Consider the following 16,496-nt stretch of genomic DNA (forward strand, 5'->3'; position numbering starts at 1 on the left):
GTCTAGACCTGCTCTTTTATGAAAAGCGCTGTGAGATAACTGTTGTTGTGATTTGGCGCTATATAAATAAAATTGAATTGAAATTGTGCATTTGAAGGTCATATTCAGGCTGTCGAACTGACGTGATCAGAAAAAAAATAAGACTAAAGAAGCTAAAGCCTACCAATCACAGTGAACCACCGTATAACATGATTATTGAGAAAGAGGACAACGATACTATGCATCAACACTGTTCCTGTACTGCTGGGTAGGTCTCTGTTCACTAGTACATTACTTACATCATTAAAAAGCAAAAAGGGTTTTTAGTAAGTTAGCTAGCGTTAGCATTGGATTTATAAACATTTACTCATTTGGCTTTTATCCAAAGAGATTTGAGGAACAACGTACAAGAATCAGTAAAGCATCAATACAGTAAGAGATCTACAAGTGACAACAGATACTAGTAAGAGCTGATAGCATGTACTGCAACACTGGGGTAAATACCTCGAGGAAGTAGTAAGAGTTAACTTGTGTAATTAATACAAGAGAACTGTAAGGAAGAAAGAAGTGCATGTTCAAGGTTAGAGGTGTTATAAGAGGGAGGTCCAATCCCAATGTCCAGGGGCGTTGCCAGGCTCTTGAAACACTGGGGGCTTAGCCCAGCCCAGAAATCTTTCAGCCTTATACCTACCTATAAATTATTGAGCTACATTTTAATTATTAAATATCATAGGCCATTTCAATACATCTATTATGATTAATAATTACTAATGATAAGTTTACATTGATAATATTAATTATGAGGGCAAAATTTGGGCTTTAAACACTTCATTTCCTCCATTCTGGTGAATTTTTTTTATTTATTTATTTTTTATTTAACCAGCTGATCTCATTGAGATTTTAAACCTCTTTTTCAAGAGAGACCTGGCCAAAATATCACCATATTGACAGAGCACAGTTACAAATATGAACACCAAGCACACGCAAAACAACAAAGAACATTTAGACTCTTAAAATACATAAACGACTTTAGACTACCTAAAAGTACAATTTATACATACCGTAGGTTTAAAGATTTAGTTATTTTAAAAGCAGTGACAACAATTTATAGCGTCTACTTCCAACTCTTTCATGCTGTGTTTAAATTCACCAAAAGAGATCAGATTACGCAACTACAAATCAGTCTGCAATGTGTTCCAGGTGGATGAGGCAGCATAACTAAAGGCCTTCTTACCAGCTCTGTATGGACCGTAGGTACAGATGAAAATATTGTCATTTAATTTAATCCCTGCTGAGTCAACATGAAGGCATGACTGAAATCTTTAAATGTGCATGTGGCATCTTTTCACCTCAATGAGAAATTAATTAATTTTAATTCAGTTATAAACTCACGGACTTCAACAGCTCCTGTGTTTCAGTAGCTTTTCTGTTCATGTTCAAAACGTTCCGCACAACTTTCTACACATTTATTACGAGAACAAAATCGTAATCGTAAACCTCGCCCCACTGCTGTGCATTACCCTGCCTTAGTGCTCTGCTGATATGGTCGTAGGCTGCTACGCCCTTTAGACCGTCTGACAGAGTGCCGTCTGGGAATGTACTGGATGAGACGAGCTCACTGCTCTGCATCAGAGGTAGAAAACACATCCACACACACGTTCACTTCAGCGCCTCTGATAAAGTGCAGCTCACAGCCGCTTCAGAGGGAATGAAGCAACCTGGAGCAGAGAGACAGTCAAACAGAGCGAAGTGTCTCTGAGGGAGGGGGACAGAGACAGCAGAGTGACAGGTGTGTCGATCAGGTGTCCTCTGACAGATGACAATTCAGCAGTCGCTGACAAGCCCTGAAGCTGTAACCAATGAACCAGTCTCTCTCTCTCTCTCTCTCTCTCCCTCTCCCTCGCCCGCGCTCACACTAAACGCAGGCAGGCTGAGTAACGATGGGGGTCACGTTACGTGAACAATATTATAGCCTCCGTTCTTTGAAGACCTGCGAGACAGGCTGCGTCATGAAGATTATTACATAATACAGAAAATAATTTTGTTGTGGTTGTTTAGTTACATTCAGGGCTAAAGTCAAAACATCTGGGGCTAAAGCCCTGGAAAAATGAGCTAGCAACACCGATGCCAATGTCCCTCCCCCCTGACCCTAAGACCTGAACCCTCACAGACTTAACTGACGTCACTTTTTACTTTGTTTTTGCCTGATTTTTGCCCTACAGAGTGGACGAGAGGTAAATGTCAATCGAATTTGTCAATAACCAGTGCACTACTGTCTAAACAGCATCATTAAGCAAAAACTAAAATAAACAGTTGAATAAACTGTAATAAGGTCATTGCATTCATCTCACTACATGTGTAGGGACTTTCATACAATATATCTATATTTTTACATAAAAATCACTATAACAAAACCAAATAAATGTGTTTTACAATCTCACACAGATGGTTTAGATCTAGTTACATTTGGGCACAGCCATGACTTGGTCTGGGTTTTAGCAGCGTCGGGATTTGGGTTAAATATACAACTTTGGTAAGGTTAGAGGATCCACATGGTCGCGGTTAAAAGAATCCAACACTGACTTTCAGTAAGAGACGTCTTGTTGATCCATGTGTCCAGCTTGACCTCCTCCCGCTGTGTATCTTGAACATGTTGTTAGGTATTCATCCTTCTTCTGCTCTGATCTATCTATGATCATATCTACTAAATATATATCTGCAGCTGGTGATATGACAGCCTGCTTATCAACAGTCGTCTAAACAATCGACGCATGCATTTATAAAACAGCTCATACTGAACTGCATTAAAGAAACAGACCAGCAACAACTGGTGATCTAATGCTAAAATCAGGCAGCTGTGTTTGTTAAATTACTCAGGTTGCAACTGTTTTAAGACTCATTTTTAAAGAGGTGTTTTTTTTTATTTAAAAATTTGTAATAAGCAGACAGTAGCTGCTGGTGTTTAGGCTCGGACAGCAGAAGTGTCTGATAGATAAAACGTTTTATTTATATAGTTGGCCCTGCTAGGGGAAGGACCATTCAGCACTGTCATCAGCAGGGGAAAGTGAAAGAGGAACGTTAAAAAAAGGACAGAGGGATTAAGGAACATGGGGTTAAAGGTGAGTAGCAGCCTGCTTCCTGTTCATCGATGACTTCCTGGTGACACAGCAGCACATGTAAACGCCACAGTTCCACGTTTTCTCTTCAGCAACACACAAATTCACTGTACAGATTCTCATATTGGAGGATTTTAAAATCCGATATTCCGATTTATTTATTATTTTAGATTATCCCTAACATGTGTTGTGTTTAGTTATGATACCTCACCTAGATGACATGACTTAATGCAGATTAAAAATAAAAGTACGATCATGTCAGCTGATCAGCCAACAGGGGAGCTGCAGAGCACCCTCTGGTGGAAAAACTATGCAACAACAACACTCGTATGGATGATCCGTCTTCATCTCTCCGTTTCTTTTTTAATTTCTCAGTTAATAAGATGCTTGCCTTTAGTGTGGGAGACCTGGGTTCAATTCCCACACTTAACCCCTAGTTTCTCCAGAGGCGTGCGACCTCTGACATGTATAGCAATTCTAAGTCGCTTTGGATAAAAGCGTCAGCTAAATGAATAAATGTATTGTAAAACCCTCTTATTTTAATTGACTTTATTTTATGTTCCACCTTTTTATGTGTATGCTTTAATCTCTTATCAGTTTTTTTATATTTCTGCTTTTATTTTCATTTACAGTTTTTATATTCCTGTTTAATTTGTATTTTTCCTCATCTGTTTTTATACATTTTTATTATTTGCCTTTATTACTTTTACTTATATTTATTATTTATATTTCTCTACAAAAAAAATAAGGAAATTTGTGTTTTTTTGTTGTAACAATGCTTCTTGGCTATACATCTTATATCACTGGAAAGCCTGTTTATGTTCCTTTTAAAATGGAGCCACATTTGTGGGATGGGCAGCAGAATACGTTGGCTGCACCCAAATACATCGGCTACTAAATTTATTTTAAGGTATGTGATTTTTCCGGAATTCCGGATTTTCTGACCTGAAAATCTGACCCACATGAATCATGCAGTTCTGTAATAAAAAAAAAGAAGGAGGGGGAGGGGGTACAGGAGCTGGCCGAGTAAAATGGAAAGGATTTGAGGACATCTACTGGCTGACGTGTGTAAAGTTTTCTTCCTTTCCAAGTATCAACAAGGATGTTCGTTTGCGTTCAGCTGCCAATTCCACACCAGCGCAGTGTGTATCACAGTCGCTCTCGCGCATCAGTGGTACGCAACATGTTGGGCAGTAATACTGCAATATTACTTTTCCCAGTAAAGAGTAATGTAACAGATAGCACTTCCAAAACAGTTATTATTATAGTTACTAATCCAAGTAACGCTGCGCTATTGAACGCACCATCCCTGACGTGAATGCGCGACCGTGCAGCGTCGTTCTCGTCCACCTGCCACCAGAGTTGAAATGTAAAACTTTTTCCTACAGTTTATCAACAGAGACTGATCTGAGTTTCCTGAATATTATAACTGTTTCTTTAACAATCAGGCCACCAGGTCTTAAACAGGCGACAACCGTTGCTGCTGTCTCTCATTCATTAAAAATAATCTATTAACTTCTACTGAACTAATTTGAAAGTTTTTAGTTATATTATTTAGTTATAGACTCAATTATTTCATGTTGCCTGTTGCACATTTAGTGGTTGAAGTTTGGTAAAAAATTCAATACAAAAGCAATAAAATCGGTTCATAAAATGCTTCGACACAAATTCTTTGCATCAATGCTTCATTTAATCCATGTAACTTTACAGCACAGTGTTTCGCAGGGACATTTATTACTGTCGCACATCTCGTTTACGCTGTGAACACCATGTGATTATAATGGAGCTGTTTGCAAAGTGGAGGAAGAGAGAGAAAACAGCAAGGGACAAAAGAGAAAGTGTCCAAAGTCTGGGATTATTTCTAAAGAAAATAACAACTCTGTAATGTTACAGTCCGTCCACCGTAAAACAAACTTTTGTCGCAGCCGGTGTTCTGCCAGCGGACCACAGACAAGGTAACAGTAACAGCAACTTTAGCATTTAATTGAAATCATGACTGATTGTTGAAGCCAAAGTAAGCTGCAGTCCTCAGCTGAAAATGTGCACACGTGAGTTTATTCTCCTTTTTGGGCCGTGAGTTGTAACCTCACAGTCAGGAGTTAACTGGGTGTCGGGAGCTGCACCTTTTTACTCCCCTCCAGCTCTCTGTAGCTCAGACAATCCCTGCTACCTGCGTGTGCTGATCCATCCTTTCACCCAGATTCTTTGTCTTTATAATCGCCATCTTTATTATAACAAACAGCTGTTTCCTGTGCAGGATCGCTCATTTCCCGTTTCACATTTCACATGTGTTTTCTTGATAAAAGTGGTTTGGAAACCAGCGTCGGGTGCCATAGCTGTTGTCAGCTCCTGTAGTGTGTGCCGTCGCCAAGCACAAGTAACTATACTTCCTAAACGAAGCAACAATGAATCGTTGAAAAAAAATCTATAGAAGCTTCGAATACTAAAATCATTGTTAGCTGCAGCCCTAATAATAATTATAAAGAGGTTGCAATGGACCAGTGGATTAGACACTTGTCTGATTCCGACTGCAACACATGGGTCCTACTTTACCATCCATGTGATAATAGAGCCGCGGGCAGTTTTATCGGGGTGTGGGGGGTCTCAGTATATTTTCCTGCTTTCTTGCCCTTTGCCAATCACATGTCTGATTCTGCAATAAGCCAAACAGCTTTTTTTGCCGTTCATCCCCAAATGTGTTGGATAGAGTCGAGGTCAGGGCTGTGTGCGGACTTTTCTTCCACACCAAACTGGGAAAACCATTTCTTTATGAAGCTGGCTCTGTGCACGCGGTCATCGTCATATTGAAACAGGAAAAGATCAAACACAAACTGTTGGAAGAACTAATGTCTAAAATTGTACACGGCAGCATTAAGACTTCCTTCAATAAAGACCACACCATGAAAAAACAGCCCCTCCCAAAAATACAAGTACCTCAAAACTGTACTTAAGTACAGTGTTTGAGTAAATGTACGCTCTGATTGTAGTTTAGCCGACATACATGTTTAAAGTGACACTGGGTCCAGGAGAAAGTCTGTTAGCTCTTTTCTCAAACACACAGTCTATCTGCTTTCTGTAGTTAAGAACAAATACATACCAGTAAAGTTCCCCCTGTATTTCACTGTCAGAGTAACCTCCATCCTCCCCCTCTGAATGCATCTTAACTTCACCTATTTACTGCAGCAAACGTCTGCCGTCGCTAACACTCAAGTTTGATAAAAAGGGAGTTGTCTGCTGAAAAGGCAATACAATCTGAAACAGCTGATTTCATCACAATCACTTCCCTTTTTAAATGGCCCATGTGCAACAATGGAAACCTTGCACATGTACAGCCACACACACACCCCCCTCAGAATACAGGAAAGGCCGGGGAAATGCACCAGATTTCCTCACTGACATAGTGCACTACAGAACATCAGTTTACACTGTGTCAGTACAGAAGAGAAACTAATGACTCTGTTCACTGTGGGTTTTATCTGTTGATTATATTTGACTCAACCGTCCATGATGATAATTTTAAATGTAACATTTAGCCCAAACATCAGTCTAAATATAAGCAGCAAATCTGCAAATCTGACAAGCTGGAACAGTTTGACAACTAAAAAGAAAGACTTTAAACATAGTTAAAAGTGACTTGAGGAAGCTTAAGCAATAGCATTTGTAGGATCCTTGTTTTCTTTGATACTGCCAGCTAGCTAGCTATGTTTCTCTCGACAGCCCTCCCGAAGCACATTACCCTTACCCTAACCATCACAGGGTGTGTGCCTAAACCTAAGTTATTGATTATATGCACGTCGACAGGTTAACCATACAGCTGTGCACATCGGCCGTGTAGCAGACAGGGTTAACCTCCTTTGTGTTGCTGTGCATTACCACCACCAATCTACTAGATGGCGCTGCCACAAAAGAACTACAGTCCAAGAACTGCAGGTCCAGGATTGCTGGGTTCCTGAAACTATATAAGCTATATAATATTGACCCAGCCACAGCCTGTTCACCCTGCTGCCTTCTGGGAAGAGAGATAGAAGTTTCTGCTGCTGCACCACCAGACTGCAGAGCAGCTTTTTCCGCAAACTATCAGACTCTTAAACTCTAATTCATCTTCAGCACTGCTCCACTGATGATAGTTTATTTGTGTTATGTTGTTTTATATTACTGTATATTGTCCGCTACGTAGCAGAAGAGAGTCACAAACTTCAAATAAACCTACCTCCTACTCTACATCGATTAATCAATGGCTTGCTTCAGCTCTACAGTAAGGGAGCGGCCCGTTCTTCTCAAACCAGATATATCCAAATACTTCCGTATAAAACACAGACTCAGTGTGGCACATTTTTAAAGATGCCCTTGTGGTGTTAACATGATGCGGTCTCCCACGGCTGAGCATGTCATCACCTGATGTGATGTAATGTTCGAGTTTCTGCAGTTTGTAGATTTGTTCAACTGCCACTCTTGACGTCAGACTCACAGGAGGCGTGAAGCGGATTGTTTTAGATAATATTACACAATCTGACTCGACACATCTGTCAGGTCTGCAGCTTCAGGGCCCTAAAACACACTTTGAAAAAACTAGATTCTGGAAATAGAACAAAACTAAAACTGAGTCACCGTGACGCCGCACAACAACCACAACATGGATTATGATGAAATGTGCTTCACACGTTCATGTTCCTGACGATGAATGTGGCAAACATTAGAGGTGGACCTCCAAAAACATAAGATCATCATGGAAGAGTTTGTTTGAACTTCACTGAGCCAGACAGAGATTAAAACCTTTGCAGGTGTTGAGTTCATCAGCTGATCAGAGCTCTTCTCAGGTCGACATTTATATTATACATTTTTTATTCTAAAATTATAATACATTGAAACAATCAAGATTTCTCTCATCTATAAGCTATGGAATACTTGATTATTAAAATCATCGTTAGCTGCAGCCCTAGCTGCGTTTGCAAAGTTGTTGTTGTAGTCATAACGTACTCATAACAAATGCACGTTTACAGCTATCCTTTTTTCCGACAGGGGTGAATTACACTCTGAAACCATATGGGTGCCAAATTGCACAAAAAAACAAAACAACTCAGCCTCAAGTAACCTAACTGTAGCAAAAAAAGGCAAATTGGCTAGGATTATTATTACATGTCTGACTTACAAAAAGATATTTAAGGATCCTTTGTAACAAGTGTTATTAATATAACGAACACTAAACTCCATCCCGGGAGACGATGAAGATGTATCACACTTCAGTCCTTCTGCACGTATACTGCTAATGATGTGTGTTATGTTTATTATTTTGTTGTTTGTTTATTGTGTTTTTATTGGTGAGACTGGGACACATTTCTGCTGTGGTTTGATGGGGTAAAGTATTACTGTTCATGTGCTGAGCATCATACTGTACCAGCATCATGTGAGTTTCCACATAAACAGCTGTATTAATATGTTTTGTTGACAGGAAGTTGACAGGTTGTAGTTTATTTATTTAATCGACACCTACAGCCGAAGCAGAAGCACAGAAATCATTCTATATCAAACTTTTTAGTCGGAGTTGTAGTAAAGAAGAAGTGAAAGCCTGAGAGCAACTCTTTCGACTGGTGAAGCGTTTATTAATACTGACAGCAGCTGCTGAAACCTGCAGCATTCATCCGCCATCAGCTGTGGTTTCCCTTAAACCACTTCTCTTTCTGAAACCCGAATAACCCTCTCGTTTGCATTCGCCGCCGCTGCTGCTTTCTGGCCAGATCTCGAGAGCTGCATTATTGTAGAGTTTTATCTAAAATCAGCTATTTTGACCCCCTTTAAAAAACACCCCCACACCCCTCGGGGGCCCGGCTACCACAGGCCCGATGGTGTGCCAGTGGTGGTATATCATAACTTAAAACATGTTTTCAGTAAAGTATTAAGATTGAATGGACATTATAATAAGCTACTGAAAACAGATTCACTCAGAGTCTCTCTCTATCACAACAACAGACTAGTGGTCATATTGTCAGAGCTGAATACACAGCTACAACAATAATAAACATAGGCCAACAATGTGTGACAGTGAACCACAAAAAAATAGGATTTGAACTGTGAACTTTATTAACTTATTAAATCAACACGTCCATAACTTATGAACTATAAATAGGCTAAAACAAATGCTTTGATATGACTCGATTGGAAAAACTTTGGCAAAGGATTTTCCATGAACATCAGTGGACCAGAAGGCCTTGTGTGCAGTACTGGAGCATGTTAGGGCTACTTCCTTTTATAAATGTTTTCTAGTCAGAAGTACAGTACTCGTGCAGCACTGAGTAGCTGTTTTAAACTGCTACAGTAAAACTTGGAACAGAAAAGCTCACTCCTAATGAGCTCCACAGAGCTCCTGTTCTTGCTGTGACTTTGTTGGTCTTCCTGGAAAATATCCTTTCCACATAACCAGCGGATGCTGCCAGGCTGACAGGGTGAGGAATTGCTAATGAACTTGAGTTCCCGTAAAGGGTGGTGTGAACACAGATTTTGGCTAAATATTTGTCATTGTTTACAGTAATACTATCCAAACAATGAAACCACACATAAATAATGTATTTATTATTTTATCAGTTTTATTTGATCATTTTATCAGTTTTTGCCTATTGTTAAATTCTATAGTACTGAAGGATGCTTTTCTATAGATTGGTTAAGCATAACACATAGTTGTTTAAATTCTTCACTATAGGCACTAAATTTAGATAATTAAATGTGTATTAAATAGTTTCTCTCTCTCTGATCTGTTCTTAAATTAATGTTCATGTGTCTGACTGTATACCTCGACCTTAAAAACAAATCATACCATAATGTAGACATGTGATTCATTTACATTGTAACAGTATTTCCTAACAAATAGGCAGCATGTGAAATCCAGAGTAACCACTAAGAAAATTAGTTTTATTAAGTCATTAAACTGCCTCGGCATGCTGTCACAAGTCTGACAGGCCGACGTGCACCACGCAGAACACTGCCCGACAAATTTTGACATTTGGCTTGATACCCATTTTCAACGACACTTTCCAGACAAGTAGGCTATTTGATTTTACCCACTCTCATCATCTGTACTTTGGCATCCGCTTTAGTTTCAGAGGGGACGCAGGGGGTTTCTGGAGCTGCCGCCACCGTCGTTTCAACTTGACTTCCTGCCAAGAGATCCGCCTTATCTGACTCTGATTGGCCCTGAACCTGACTGTATTAATGAAATTAACAATGGCAGCAAATATTGCCCAATCAGAGGTAGAGGAGGGCAAGTCTTCACAGAATGTGGGTGGGATGATTTGTATGGGATGCTGCATTAAAGACAACTCGGAAATACGGGACAAACCGCATCCCATATTGATTCAAAACGGGACGCACTATTTAGTTCTCAAATACGTGACAATTCTGTATTTTAAGGGATGGGTGGCAGCCCTACTACTCGCCGACATTTTCAACCGCCATTTACCGTAAAGTAGTAGGTAAATAAATCAAGAGCAGCCACAAAACTTCAATCTCCTCCATGGCTACTGTGCATAAATAATGAAGCCTTTCTGTTGCTTTGTACGCCGTACCACTCATCCGTCAGAGAAAGAACATGCAAGCGGACTAATTTGTCTAATCTTCACAGACCTGTCCTTAGACTAGGGGTGTGCCAAAAAAAAAAATAAATCGATACAGCAATATATATCGATATTCCAGCCCATTACATTGATACATAAAATGAAAAAAATAGCGCTTTGATGGTTAGCTCAATGCTAACATGGGAATCTCCATTAACGTGCTAGCGGACATTAGCATTGCGATAAAATCTTAACTACACATTTTGCTTCACATGCCTAACATCCTGAACGACATGCTGTGCAAATACTTAAAGTACTTATGTTGAGCACTGTGTGAAATAAAAAAGAGCTGCTACCTTCACTGGCTTGGTCTGTTACTCTGCTGCTTCTGCACTCCATACAGACCAGCTACAGCAACCCCAAAAGGGTCAAAACACAAACCCTATATTCCCAGTAGGGGTGGGAATTCCCTGCGATTCCCACCCCTACTTTAGACCGCGGTAGAAAACACACACACACACACACACCCACACACACACACACCCACCACTGGGCAGAAGAAACCTTTTAGCTCCTTGAAAAGCTGTTACTGGGTCTAAAAGTTCTGGATACTTTCATTGGAAACACGGCTTTATACATCACACTGGTCTTAAAGAGTCTCCTCATATGCAAAGACTGAAACAAAGCTAGCTCGCTTCACAACTTGGCCAAACTTAGTTTTACTTACACCCGGCCTCTTGAGTTAGTGGCCTGTGGGCCACATCCGGCAAAGAGGCAACCTCCGAGAGGCATACAGGAATCTGATATATGAAAAAACTAGTAAACTTCATATTACTAGCTATGAGCCAGGTCGCTTCCTTGTCATGTCAGTTGAGATTTGTACAAGCAGAGTACCGGTTAGGCAGGATGTTTTAGAAGTAGCAACACCGCCAACATATCTTTTACAAATCAACATTTTCTTAAGGTGGTTCTGACTACGCTTCATGGTTTTTCAAAACAACAGGCTAAACGGCAAGAATGGAAGTGCTCAACAGAAAACATGTCTGACGACCCTTGAACAGAGTTTAACTCCGCCTGGACAAGCAAGTGCCTGTTAATTTAAACGCCATCTCAAAATACCAAACCAATGTGTTTCATTTGCAGTTTTAAAGAATATAATATTCGGAGGCACCACACTGAGAAACACCTAACTATCCAGACAAACTTTCCAGAAGGATCACAGCGGAGGGACGCTAAAGGTTGATTGCATCTTATGATAAGGAGCTGTGTTTCCCTGTGTTTGCATATTTCAAAAGTGAAACAGTAAACATTTCATACATTCATTTGCATTTGGCTCATCTGCATTTCCTGGTTTTAAAACATAGTCCAGTTGAATGTGTAATCGAATCATCGCCCTGACTTACACTGAAGACAAACAGAGAAAAAACCTCAGCGTGCTAAATGCAGCAAAGTCACTGCTGCGTTTTGGTTTTAAAACGGAGACCTTTTGCTACTTTTGCACCTCCCATCAAGACTAAAACAGCAAAAACGAAGACCTAAAACGGAGAAGTTTGGAAACGCTGCCAACCCCGTTTTTTATTTTGAAATTCGCGCTTTAGTGCAGACGGGCAAAAGTTGAGGACTTTAGAAACGATGACGTTGGCTCCCTGATTGGTTCTCATAAGTCATGCAAAGCAGACCCACGTTGCTACTGACAGAGTACTGACTACACTTGGACTGTGCATGTCAGCGTTTGCTTTGCGACGACTCCCAGTCTGTTTTGCGCCGCCAAAGCCGCTTTTAGCTGTGTGTTACACTCAGTAACAGTCCCAGCTCGTTATTGGTCCATGCAAAATAAAATCTGGTCTGGTTCATTACTTTATTCTTTCGTCAAATCTTCTGTAACTAAGGAATAGACCATCTGCTTCATGTTTACGCTGGCACGCGCATGCCCAGTGTACGTGAACGGCCACTAGATGTGTGTTTTCAGTCGTTTTAATGTAGACTGAGATCTACTCTGATACGCAGCTAAAACGCTGGTGTGGATGGAGATCGCATTTGTTTTAATTCTCCGTTTCTAAACTATTTATTAAACCCATGTGTCTACCGTTTTTGTCCCAGTCTAAGAGCCCGGATGTGATGAGGGCCATCTACTGGGTCATCTTATTTACTTACTAAATGTGGCTCGCAGTACATTTAGTTATTTTACTGGGCTCTCTCACGTCTTCAGGCTTCTACAACCCTTTATATGAAACAATGTGAGAAGAAGAACTTTATCTCTTTGGTTAATCACATTTAGGCCACAACCTGTGAAGAGATGCCGCAGTAGAAGATGTGGTCACAAAGGTTTGGAACTACAGCTATAAAAACAGTGCACTGATCAGCCATAACATTATGACCACCTGCCTAATATTGTTAAGGTCCACCTTTTGCCATCAAAACAGCCCTGACCGGTCGAGACATGGACTCAACAGACCTCTGAAGGTGTTTATGTGGCACCAAGACGTTAGCAGCAGATCCTTCAAGTCCTGTAAATTGCGAGGGGGTGCTTCCACGGATCGGTCCAGCACATCCCACAGATCAACACATTTTCACTCCCAAGTCGTCACATATGGATACTTGGTCAAGACTTCTTGGCATCGTTTTTTAAATGCCCTGGATAGCACTTTAGCGTAGTTTTTGGACGTGTAGGGCTCCGTGCTCAAGTTAGCAATAAATATGCAAAGTCTTGTGGTTAATTTTTAATTGTCACCAAAAATACTTGGTTAGGTTTATGAAAATATCATGGTTTGGGTTTAAATAACTACATTACACCCAAACCACCGTCTTACTCTGAATTTAGTCCGGGTGGTGATGGTGCAGTGGATAAAAAGGATGCCTTTGGTGTGAGAGACCCTGGTCCAATTCCCCACCAATGTGTCCCTGAGCAGGACACTTTACCCCTAGTTGCTCCAGCAGCGTGCGACCACAGACATATATAGCAATTGTAAGTCACTTTGGAAAAAATCGAATATATGAACCTTAGCATTCATACATGACGCAACAGGGTTTCCCCCACTGCGCAGAACTATGACGCTAAAGGTGCTTTCAGACCAAAAGCGAAGTGAGCGTTGGGGGCGGTGTGTTTACATACAAAGTCAATACAAAGACGCGTAGAGCTGCGATTTTCTGTCAGGCAGTGCGAAGGGGACGCTGCCAGGACTTCGCGTGAGTTGAATATTTATTTGAACTCCAGCTAGAAAGTCGCATGACGCTGCCTATTAGCGTTGAGATTGTCCGTATGTGTGGAGATGGCCAGGCAGAGCGGGAGCAGCGAGTGTGAAATCTCAAAGTTGCAGGTCCTCTTTGTAGACCGTCATGTAGTATTAGATGAATTAAACAGCAGCGTTTCCTCTGTGTCACTGTATCATAGACGATATGTTTTAGAAAGTAGTCATTGTGGCAGATTATATGTAAGGTAATAACTATCTTATGCCCACAATACATACACCATTTACTTTAATGTTCATTAGTAGTAGTACTCAAATCACATATTTAAGAAAAATTCTGTAGTTTTATTAGAGTCTTATTCATCAAAACCTTGATATATTTTGTTGTACTTTTTTTAAAAGTACTATTTATAAACAATAAAAAAAGTTTATTTTTATGCTGCATTATGTCATGGTATCGAGGAGGTTGAACTACCTGGTGATTTCAGAAAATGTGTGTCTGTATCTTTATTCCAGCTATCATTTTACTTTACTGTGAACAAGTTAGCATAGCCCTGATCGATCCAAACTCCATTCAGAGAAGAAACAAACAAGTTGTTGTCCTGCTGACTTGCTGACAAAGCATGAATTCATATGTTTAACAAATCTGCATCATATTGTAGTTATTTTGGCATCGGTTTGATCCGTTTATTGCCATTTAATCACAGCAAAACGTTTACTTTGGGTTCATACAGCTAGTAATGGCGAGTTGTGTTTATTCTCCCCAGGGCATTACAAACGATCTTGACTATGGCAGTGAGAACGAGTTGCACAGATGCTGGATTGGATTGAGATCAACACCTTGAACTCGTTGTGTTCCTCAAACCATTCCTGAACCAGTTTTGCTTTGTGGCAGGGCGCATTATCCTGCTGAAAGAGGCCACTGCCATCAGGGAATACGGTTTCCATTACAGCCTGTACAGTATATGGTCTGTAGCAATGCTTAGAAAGGTGGTACATGTCAAAGTAACATCCACATGAACGGCAGGACCCCAGCACAAGATTTCCCAAAGCATCACACTGCCTCCGTCGGCTCGCCTTCCTCCCATAGTGCAACCTGGTGCCATGTGTTCCTCAGGTAAGCGACGCATACGCACCTGGCCATCCACGTGATGGAAAAGAAAACGTTATCCATCAGGCCAGGCCACCTTCTCCATTGCTCCATGGTCCGGTTCTGATGCTCATTGTAGGCACTTCTGGCACAGGACAGGGGTCAGCTGTGATGCTCTGTGTGTTCTGACACCTTTCTATCAGAACAAGCATCAACTCTTTCAGCTGTTGGACCTACAGTAGCTCATCTGTTGGATCAGACCACACGGTCCAGCCTTCACTCCCCACATGCGACACTGAGCCTTGGCCGTCCATGACCCTGTCGTCGGTTCACAGTCGCTTCTCATTACTTGGTCCACTTCTGATAGGTACCGACCCCTGCAGACCGGTCTATAGATGATCCGTCAGCCATCACAGTTTGGCCCTCGTCAAAGTCGATCCAATCCTCACGCAGCACATTTTTCCTGCTTCTAACACACCAACTCTGAGGACGCAATGTTCACCTGTTGCCTGATAGATCCCACCCACTGACAGGTGACATGGTAACCAAGTAATCAGTGTTCTTCACTTCACCTCTCAGGTGATCATGATCCGCCTAAGTGCCTGGACTAAACAAATAAAGAGGTACAGCAAAAAAAAGGAAGCCACTACTGATATTTAGCTAGGGTGTAAACTACTGAAACCTACGCATGGAGGTTTAGACATTAAATTCACCTTTCAATAATTCTAAAGCACCAATTTACATCCTCCAATGAATTTTTTCTATTATTAAAATTGCTATCTGTTAATTTTCTATCACCGATCAATTCAACAACTAGCCGAGTCAGCAGTATTAATTACCAAAGTCTCATCCTTCCACACGTGACGTGAGTGTTTGATACTCAGTGATCAGATGAAGCACTGAGCAAAACTCGTTGCTCTCGTCAGTGTTAATAAAAAGATCCTAATTAGCGCCTAATGTTTGTAGTTTTCACAGATAACCGGAGGATCAACAAGCTAAAGAAGCTGTGTTCTTTCTACTACAAAGTTTTTAGTCATTAGGTTTGTGTGCAGGCCTACCTGAGAAGCTGTCACAGTCTTTAGGTCTAGTTTTGACAAGTTAGTATTGAAAAGCTGCCACAGGAAGTCAGTGATGCAGTTCCTAAGCGAGAGCAAAGTGCAGCTGAGTGAGACGCAGCAGAGGAAGGTGTGTTTTTTACGAAGATGTGGAGGTGACAGCTCCACCACAGAAACACAGCAGGGGGGTGTTTATGTGTGTCAGAGCTGTGTGTGAGCTGGTACGGTACTGGTGCTGCTGGTGGGGGGGGTGGGGGGTTACAACAGCTCTTTGTCTCCTCTGGGTGCCACAGCAACATGTCAGCACCTCACACCCCGGCGACTGACATCGTCTCAACACGTTCAATGAGCACACTGCAAATTACATCACCGCTGGCAGAGTCACATGATCGCTTCCTGCTGCCCTGACACGAATACCAACTAAGCAGAAACTGTGGCTGCACGCTCAAGACCATGTGGGCACACCCAAACATTAAAGCAGAAGTAAATAAATTAGTCAATCAACACGTAATTCATTCATTCAT

General features: G+C 41.1%; 1 protein-coding gene across 3 annotated transcripts in view; it reads right to left on the reverse strand.

Moving 5' to 3' along the window:
- LOC123968151 (DENN domain-containing protein 4B-like) overlaps positions 1–16,496 on the reverse strand; it is an 89,571-nt gene that overhangs the window by 58,561 nt on the left and 14,514 nt on the right. The window contains exon 1 of one of the 3 annotated variants that reach the window (XM_046044687.1): positions 6,193–6,259. The exons of the other annotated variants lie outside the window; for them this stretch is intronic. Coding sequence (XP_045900643.1) covers positions 6,193–6,254 — 62 coding nt within the window. The 5' untranslated portion in view covers positions 6,255–6,259. Of the gene's footprint in view, positions 1–6,192; positions 6,260–16,496 lie in introns of those variants that run through there. 3 annotated transcript variants of the gene reach the window in all.

Source organism: Micropterus dolomieu, linkage group LG03 (assembly GCF_021292245.1).
Source record: "Micropterus dolomieu isolate WLL.071019.BEF.003 ecotype Adirondacks linkage group LG03, ASM2129224v1, whole genome shotgun sequence".
NCBI classification, from domain to species: domain Eukaryota; kingdom Metazoa; phylum Chordata; class Actinopteri; order Centrarchiformes; family Centrarchidae; genus Micropterus; species Micropterus dolomieu.